Source organism: Coloeus monedula (assembly GCF_965178545.1).
Source record: "Coloeus monedula genome assembly, chromosome: Z".
Classification (NCBI taxonomy): Eukaryota; Metazoa; Chordata; class Aves; order Passeriformes; family Corvidae; genus Coloeus; species Coloeus monedula.
In genome coordinates, this window is record NC_138822.1 from 1,649,802 (window position 1) to 1,659,440 (window position 9,639).

A 9,639-nucleotide genomic window follows, 5' to 3' on the forward strand; every position below is an offset into this window, starting at 1 on the left:
CTTCTGAATCTGCTGATTTCTGTAATGCTGGGATCAGATCTAGGGTGCTTAAAGGGAGAGAAACACCTTACTCTATAAATTCTGCCTGGGAGCATGACCATTTCTCACTGCTCTGGTTTTGTACAGCGTTAGTAATCAAATAATAGGTTTTTTTTTTCTTTATATCTTAACTTCCAACTCTTTCTCCTGCCCTGTTGAGCTCTTGCTGTTAGGAAGAGTCAGTTAAATCTGCCTGTCAGGTCATCAAACTGTTGTGATGGAAGGGGAGGAGTAGTTTGGGCTTGACCAGCCTCCCTTTCTGTAGGTAATCAGAAACAAGACCTCTGAAATTTCCCTCACCCCACCAAGGGCCTCGAGGCCCTTGTCATATTTTTTCACCAGTAATATCAAACTTATTCCTCACATTCATACTTTTATTGGTGGTTTATAGAGTGTTGTGGTGCTCTGCAGTTAAATGGTCTGTTCCCTTGGCCTCACTGCCTTCCCATCAGAAAACAGCTTGCAGTCTTTTGCTTCTAGGACAGGGAAAGTGTAGACTCCAAAGAATTGTGTTTGAGGCTTGAAAATCGACAGTTTGACAGCAGCAAACCCTCTCTGTAACTGCTCTTGTTGCTTCCTACCAGGTTTAGAATGAGCTTCTGTTACTGTTGCCTGAATATTTTTATTACAATTAGCAATACCAAGGATGAAAATATAGAATGGATTGGACACCCAGCTGGTAAATTATTTTAAAAGTCATGTTGGTTATTTAACAAGTTAAGCTAAGCTCAAACTGAAAACCTGTGCTTCAGACTGAATTCTGAATTTTTTTCCCCCCTAATGATACCAGGAATGTCTTTGGTCTGCCAGGTTTATTGGGAGACTTTTCAAGCAACCATTTTTATTTGTAATAGTGCTTAAAAATAAATGAAAAAAAGGCTTTTTGAACAACTAGGTCTTTTAAATGGTTTGCATCTCTCTGTACTCTCTGAACTGCCCATTCTGAACACCAGATTTTATCCCAGATCTGCTCTTTTAGACGGGAATTCCTGTGCCTTGCTCTTTCACCTTCCTTTCCTCTCTTCCCTTTGTAAAGATCCTCATTTCAGACAGAATCAGGATTCAGAATGCTCAAACTGTCACAATCTTAATTAGCAGCAGATGGTGTCTTCCCTGTGCTTTTGGGCCATGAACCTACTATTGATTCTAATTGCTTTTCCCCTGGAAAGAAAACAATTGAGACATCAGGTGAGGAGGCGCACATGAAAATGTGCATTTCTCTTTCCCTTTTTCCCAGTACCACGGGGTGGATAAAACCACTGAGTGGACTTGTTACCAAGGCCTCAAGATCCAGGTGCAGTTCCATTTCCAGTGGTATTTCTGGGTTGTTTTAGCCAGGCAGCAGCACCTGTTTCATATGTGAACCATTACTCTACTCTGATTGACACCTGCCTTCTCCTAATAAAGTCCCAGTTGCCCACCTGCGTGGTGTTCCCTTTTCTCCTAATGCTTTTAATGTAAGATGAAACATTCTTTCACAGCACTGTGCTGAAACTCAACAGAAAGGCAAACTGTCTGAATTTTTCAGTGGTGGTGCAGCACTGGGACCGTTTTCAAGGCTCTCTGTGGATTAAAACTGTATAATGTTTGTGGTTTGGATGCTGCTTTGAACTGGAGCAGTACAAGAGAATTTTCTGGGGATGCTTTAGGTTTGTACTAATATGTCAGAACTGAAGGTAAAAATCTGGCTTGGGCTGGAGTTGAGTCAGCTGTGTGAAGAAAATCACTGTACACTGGTATCTAATCAATTTTGTCACATTTCTGCCCCTTCTCACTGTATCCTGTGCTTTTTGCTGTGGTTTTTCTATTCCTATACTTTATGTGTGGGGTGTCTTGAAGACCGTGGGAAGTTTCCATGGCCTTGAGAGGACACAGGGCCACGCTGTGAAAGAGAAATGCACTGAAAGTTGCTGGACACACCAAAGGCAACCCAGCGAGCCTCCGAGCTGCCAAGGGCTGGAGGCTGGGAGAGCACCTGGACAAGGGGCTCTGGGCAGCGTTGAGTTGACCCAAGAACAGCTGTTCTCACACTGTGGACAGCTGGTAGGTCATCCCTTAATTCCCTTTTTTTTAAGCCTGTCTGGCACAGCCTCTTTCCCCCTTGCAGGGAGGTGCTGATTCTGCCCCAACGTGGGGACCCAAAATCGCCGAGTGTTTTTTCTGCTAACACCACGTGTGAAATGGAACTTGCAGGTGTCCAGTGCAGGTGCTGAGCAGGCTGGGCGAGCAGAGTGGCTGTGGGACACCAGTGTCACACCTTCCTGTGGTTGCATGGGGGCGAGCCTGATACTCCAGCCTCAAAGGCCTCAGTTTTATCCAAGACCTCTTCCTAATTTCCTGATTAAGCATCTCTGAAAGCCTGGAGCCTGAGAAGGAGCATCTGGTAGAGGGGACATGTGGTGCATGGGTTCCCTGAAGCGGTGCCTTGATCTGTGGGAAGGTGGAAATCTGAAATCTCTGTTTAAAATTTCACCTCGTTAGTTCGTGTCTCATGGCTCCGTCGCTTGGCTCGGTTCCTTTCTCAGGAGGACAGGGGTGGCTTGTTGATGCAGAGACTGGTGGCCTTTCTGGGCTCCTCTCCACCTCTGGAGCAGGGTTGGCATCCCAGCTTGGGTGTCCCTGGTTTCTGTGGTTGTGGCCATTTACAAGAATAAAAGGCTTATTAAGAAGAAAACCCCTCATTTTATAAAAATTATCATGGAAGGAATACCTAGGGCCAGTCCCATCCTTTTGTTTAGCTGGGGTGGTGGTGTTCATTTGGAGATGGTGCAACCTTTCTTAAAAATCTCATTCTCCAGCCCCTTTTGTAGCATTTACCCAACAAGTAATGGACTTATGTGTTTGGTCTGAATATGCTCTGTCCCCTTCTTTTTGGTTTTTGGGGTTTTTTATTCCCCTCCTGTTTGTTTGAACAGGTTTCAGCTCTCACAGGTGTCACTGTAGGCGATTGTTTGATCTTAACTATCAAAGCTTTGATCTCATTGCAGAAAAGTATGAATGAATTCAGATCTGTGGCTGGGGAGGAACACAGGGAGAGGTTGAATGGGAGTTAAGAGGCAGCAGAGAGGAAAGCACAGTTCTCAGTTCTGAAAACAGTTTTATATTCAATAGAAACCTATTAGACAGGGGGAAAAGCTTGCTATACTTCATCTGCTCTACCTTAGCTTGTAAATTGAATCCTGCTTCCTGTTTATCCAAGCCACTGCTTCCAGATTTATTAAGAACTGCTGCTGCTCTATTTCTCTAAGTGCATTTTGTCATTAGAAAACACCTACATGAGTGATACCCACATGCTCTACTGATCTAAAGTGGTTTTCTGCAATAAGCTGATTAAAGTGAACGATCCAAAACCTGCTGAGCAGATCTGTGGATAATAGGTGATCTGGGCAGTAATGGGCTCCTGATGGTGCCCAGGTGTATGTGTACAGATTGTTCAGCAGGGAGAAAGAATGTGCTTAATTCAGTCGTAGGAGTTTTTAAAAGCTCTTTTTTTTGTGTTGAGTCCATGGATTCTCCTAAATCAGAGTACCCCAGTCTGGTATTAAGAGCGAAATTTTCATCATCCAGATGCTGAACTAGTCCATTTTTTCTTTCAGAATAATTTAAATGTTATTAATTTGTGGGGTGGGGGGTTCCATTTGTCAGCAGTCAGTGCAGAGGGTGGGGCCCAGAGAGCTGGGGGCTGAGCCCGTGGTTCAGCAGGCTCTGCAAGCACAGACTTACTTTGAACTAATTCGTGTTTTCCGCCAGTTAAATACTCTTACTTTTGTTATTCGTTTCAGCCTGGCCTTCAGTTGTAGCTGCTGTGTGCAGTCACCTGATTTTAGGGTGGAAAACCCCATCCTTCCACACCCCAGTGCTGCAACAGACACCTCGACCCCTTCTGCCTTCAGGGACGAAGAGGAGCACAAGGACACTCATTCCCTACTCAGGAAATCGATCCAGGGGTTTTTGTTTTGCCCTCTGAGGTCTCCAGGCACTGCCTGTGATCGCCCTGAGGGGTAGGAAAGGGTTAGGGAGACCAGGCAGCCCCAGGATCTGACAGCCTGGAGCAGGATTATGACACAGTTTACCCAGGGCTGGTGTTACATAAATGTATATGTGACAAATAGTGCTTCAAGACTATGAGAAAGATCTCCCAGCATTTGCCAATAGATTTGCAATGCGCTGGATTTATGAAAGGCCTTGAAAAAATTCCTAAACAAACCCAAGTTTTTCCTTTACTCTCTACTTTTGTAGCTGTGATTAATAGATTTGTGTTTTTCCCCCAGTGAAGGCAGTGGTGCTGGTGTGTTCCTTGGAGTGCATGTGGTCTAGTTTATTTAAGCAGGAAGGACTTTAAGTGGAAATGAGCCACAGAAATGTGTGCCACTTGTCTAAAACAAACATGGTTTAGGCTTTTTCCTTGTAAGTGACATCTATTATTACATTTCTTAAGTAGATCTTTGTTAGTAAGCATCTGTAAGCATGTTTGATCGGATGGAAAGATCCAAGGCTGTATTTATATTGCTAAACCAGAATATTCCCTGAACATAAGGACCTGCACCAATGCCAGCTGAAGTTAATTGGGATTTGCAACTCAAAGGATACAAGTCCCTAAAAAAGTTTCTGTTTCGTAGGACTAAATAAATGCAGTGGATGAATAGAAGTGTTGAGGTCTGAGCTAGACCAGTTACTGGAAATTAGATCAGATGTTAAAAGTGATGCCATTCAGAGATGGATGTGAGTTATCTTCTCAACAGGGCAGATTTGTTTGTGGGCTTGCTCTTGCTGCAGTCAGTGTGTCAATTTCTGTGATATTTGAGGGATTCCAAGGTCACTTTCCTCCCTCTGGAGGATTCCAAAGCTGCGTAAACTAAAAAAGACCCACACGACTTGCACAAGTATAAAAAAAAATCCTCCCACGTTTGATGGTTCCTAGTCCTAGAGAATGAAGAATGTCACTCACAGGAGCTGAAGATAATATTTTAAATCATCCTAGGTTTTGAAGTTTTGCCTTAAGTTGTGTTTTCTTGAGGGAATTCCAGGCTTACCCTGCTGTGCAGAGGTGGTGATGGATGCAGGTGCAGTTTCAGGTTGGCCTCCAGCCAGAGGCAGAAGCTTTTTAAGGAACATTTGATTCCCCGGTTGAACATTACCTTTGTGGTTGCTGCATTGAAAATATTCTTCATTAACTGTGTAATTGAACAAGATTATTATTATTATTATTATTGTTCTTGTTCTTGTTGTCGTTGTTGTCATTGTCTGTCTGGTGACCTCAACCAAGACTAGACTTGCTCAACACACTGAGCTTAGGGAAATGCCACACATGGATGTCTCAGGGATCATCCTATTCAGCTATTTCCTGAGTATTTTTCTCTAGTTTCTATGAATTTGTCTTGGAGCCAGGTGTGGATTGGGCTCTGATGATCTCTGACACCACTGCTCTCTTCAGATGACTGAAATTGGCAGAAAAAAATCTCAGTTTCTTCATTAACTTAGGGAAAAGTCCCTCAGCTCTTAATTTCAAGAAGCTGATTGCATCCAGCAAGTTCTTCAAGACTTACATTTACATTTTGCAGGATCATTTAGAAGTATATGGGCATGCTTTCATATCATTTCTAGGAATAAATGCCAGCAAAAACTATATCTGGAAGCTGAACACTCTTAGTACTGCCAAAATGTAAAACATTTTGTTTTCTTTTTCCATTCTACATGGAATTAAAAAGAAAAATGCCTTTATAATTTACCTCGTAGTCACTCTAGCATATCTCTAAGGGGGAGCACCATCCCATGTTTAATCACATGTAGCTTCCATTTAGCCTACCCACACTTTTAATACTCCATTTTAAAGAGCTCTGTCTGCACAGGGTGGTCTCACTGCATCACTTCATGTGAAAGGCTCTTCCTCCTCCTCCATGACACCATTCCTTTTTCTTTTTATGGTTAACTTCCCTCTTTTTGCCCAGTAGCCATGGGCAGTCAGGACTTCTCCCAGTGGGAGCACCACAGGGCATTGCTTATTCAAGGCCAAGATTTTTTAGCTGTTGCCATGAGTTTTAGTCAGGGTTTGAGGGGCCTCAGAAATTTGAGGTTCCTATGTTAATGCTGTAGTAAATTCTCTGTCTACAAGCTGCTGCTGCCACCTATTTTTATGATAGTGAAGAAAGTGTGTGTCAGGTTTTATCCTCTGTTGTGACCTACTCATGGTATTAAGCCTTCATTGATATTCATGTCAAAATGAAGCAGGGAACTGTTAAGCCAAGCTGGGGAAAGACAAAGACACAGAGAAATTCAGATGATGAGAGCTGAGATCCCCTCCGTTGGTAAACGCCAGCTTATGGTTGGAACTAATTATGTTAATTACTAAAAAATGTGGAAAATAATGTAGTGGTTCAAGGGCACAGTCCTGGATTACTCAAGTTTCTTGGGAAACCTTTCCATTACATTGGTTTGCAAGGGTTTTTCTCTTTCCAAATCCCATGAGAGTTGCTCCAGGACAAAAGCTTGGGTAGGGTCATAACCACACTGTGCTCTAGAGGCATGGCAAAGTGCAAGGACACTTCATCTTGCCAGAAAAGAAAGGGTTTTTTTGTACAGCTTGTGCAGAGCCATCACCCTGATGGCTCTGAGTTCCTGTGCTCTTGAGTAACGAAAGCCTTGCGTGTCTTCTGCTCCTCACGGCTCCTGCTCAGCTCTGGAAAGAAATATCAAGTCATGTAACCACTTTCTTCCAGATCTGGGGCCAGAATCTCAGCTGGTGTAAGTCAGCAGAGCTCCACTGACATTATTAGTGCTCCAGTGATTCACACCAGCTGTGGGTCTGGTCTTCTGTCTTAATTTATGAACTAAATGTCAGGAAATATGAAATGATCTCTTATAGTCAGCAGTTCTCCAGATGTGTTAATGGAGTTTAAGTTTACCAAAAGGCAGGACTTCAAAAAGAGATCCAACAGAAGAATAAACTTTTAGGAAGAATGCCTTACTTACAAGGCTTTTTGGCAAGAGAGGGCTGTACAACTCGCTGCAATTTAAAGAAATTAACTCAGTTATGCATTGGGATATGGAAACACAGCCTCTCTGAGAATCCCAGATCCAAAATAATTCCACAGCACAGAGCAGGCTGTTGGCATTCAGTGAGTAATTGCCAGGCAAATGGGAATCACCAAGTCTTAACACCAAAACTAAGTTGCTGATGAGCTCTGAGTGAAGAGCCTGATGCCTCTGCTCTGCAAGCGGGGTTGGGTGCATTCAGAGGCACAGTGCTGCAGATTTTGGAGATTAAATGAGGACCATGTTGCTACAAGGACACAGAAGCTCAATAGTTCTCACTGTGCAATGTGACAACTCAACAGTGGCTTGGCTTAAAGATGTGATCTCATGGATGGTGTTGAAAACTGTTATTCTAGCCAGTGGGGATGGAATGGTTGTTGACGTTGCCTAAGCCCTGCCAGACTTCTTTGTCCAAATTGGAAAATACTGGAATAGCTGAAACCTCACAGGCAACAAATGTGGGGGTCTCAGAAGTCTTTTAATTCTTATATGCCTGAATAATAAATGAGCACATGCTCAAAAAAAAAAAAAAAAGTCCATACCTGAGATATCCTCCAAAGGCCTCCACAGCCTACTTTATTTGCTAATGAGACCTTTCAGAATTAATTTAAATGATCAGAGTGTGGCTCCACACTGTGTGGTTCACACATGTTGTTCTCACTGGAGATAAGACCCACAAAGGTAAAAGAACTGCACACCTTCAGTGATTGAACTTGCTAACTCTGCTGGGGCTTGGTGCCTGTATTTTATTTTTAAATAAGTTGATTTCTAGCCACCAGAGCAGCGTGGGATGCTCTGAGGTCATTGGTGAAGGGTCCAATTCTTGCAGGTCTGTTTCACAGTTAATCCCAGTGACTATTGGTGAGGCAAATATCTGTTTAGGTGTCACTGCATGCCAAAAGGAATATAAAGATGTCACTGCAAAAGGAATATAACAAGTGCTTGGGCACAATTTATTCTGGCTTGAAGAAGAACGTTTAGAAGAGTTCTCAGGGAAAGCTTGTTACAGTTTCAGAGAAAGTAATCATGATGTGAATACAGCAATACATTGAATTTAGAGGGGTTTGCAGAACTGGAGTGGAAGATAGAGTGGTGAGGAAAACCTTCTGAATACTGGAGAGCTCTTGGGAAGTGGCAGCATCCAAGAGTCAGCATTTACTGGGCTTTTGCTGACTGCCCATGAGCACAAGGAGGATGAAATGAAACTGCAGATCCAGGAAACACAGAATGTTCAGAACTCTGAGCCTCCAAGGGCCTGAGGAATTTGAAGTGGGACAAGGGCAGAGCTGTCTTTACTGGAGTTGTGTCTTGGAGAAAGAGCAGAAATAGGGAACATGGTCTCTTAGCATGATTTCTGCATCTGTGCTGCTCTTGTAGCTCTCTGTGTGGAAATTGTGGGTGAAATGGTCATTCTCAAGGTGTTCAAAAAAGTTGTAACTAAAAAAATTCAAAGCTGTGACATTTGTAAACTGAATTTCATCTGCTTGCTTTGCCACTGCCTCCTCAGTGAGTGATTAGGTCTCACAAAAACCACTTTCCTCTTAGATGTAACCTGAACAAAACCAAATTATGTTTGGATTACTTGTATCTGTCTCCAAGTCTGTCTCACATCCCTTTGCTTTTTGTTTCCAGGCCTGGCCTGGCCTCGCAGACGACGCCGGGGCAGCACTGCTCGGATTGGGATCTGGAGACGCTGGAAAACTCCTGTGAGCCAGAGGACCTCTTTGAGGACATGTAGCCACGCGTGGGCTGGGGAACGGGGACACTGGCACTTCCAGCAGGGATAGGCTATAAACTGAAAGGCTTTTTTTCGTAGAGTAAAGCCAGAATCTTTGCTCTGAGGCTCCAAACCCTCCTGCGCCGCGCTTCTCCCACTCTGCACTGTGAGTTTGGCCTTGGCCTGCTGCGCCTGGTCTGTGGTGGTCTAAAAGTTGAGTTGAGCCTCTCTGTGGACCTTCTATCACCTGCATGTGGGAAGGGAGAGCACTGTTGATGTGTTTTTGCATCCTCACAGCCCCTGATTGTGTTCAGGACCACTCCTTTCCCACATAGCAGGCATAAAGAGATTCTAAACTACCACTGTGCTTAACCTTTCCCAGCTCAGCCCAGGCATGGTCTGGATAAATCATCTCCAGCTTTGTTTGAGGTGCAGGTGTGAGTGTAGAATGGTCTCTTCTGAGTCAAAGCATACAAAGAAATGTCTTTTACTTGAAGGTTCTCTGCGGCACTATGCATTATAAGGTATTCTTGCTTTTGGGAGTAAAGTGCTACTAAAGTTGACATTGACTCTATTTTAACTTTCTGTAGAAACTCACAGCGTTTAAAATTGTCATTTTTGATACTTCAGCTTTTTCCTTTAAGGAGATTTCTAAAAAAAAAAAAAAAAAATAAAGTTAATTCTAAAAATACATCAAATTTGTCTTTATTTGTTAGACATTATGAGTAAAGGCAGGAGTTACCAAAGTGTGTTAATGCCTGGGCTTGTCTTGCCCCAAACTCTTGCATTCATTTAGATTTAAGGCTTCACCAAGGACAAAGTTCACATGCACTTACCTTCAGTGGTCAAAA

The 9,639-nt window shown here is 43.3% G+C and overlaps 1 protein-coding gene across 1 annotated transcript in view; it reads left to right on the plus strand.

The window, feature by feature from the left end:
• Positions 1 to 9,380, plus strand: part of XRCC4 (X-ray repair cross complementing 4) — a 142,012-nt gene extending 132,632 nt beyond the window's left edge. The window contains exon 8 of the mRNA XM_082301978.1: positions 8,704 to 9,380. Coding sequence (XP_082158104.1) covers positions 8,704 to 8,809 — 106 coding nt within the window. The 3' untranslated portion in view covers positions 8,810 to 9,380. The remainder of the gene's footprint in view (positions 1 to 8,703) is intronic.
• Positions 9,381 to 9,639: the final 259 nt, after the last annotated feature.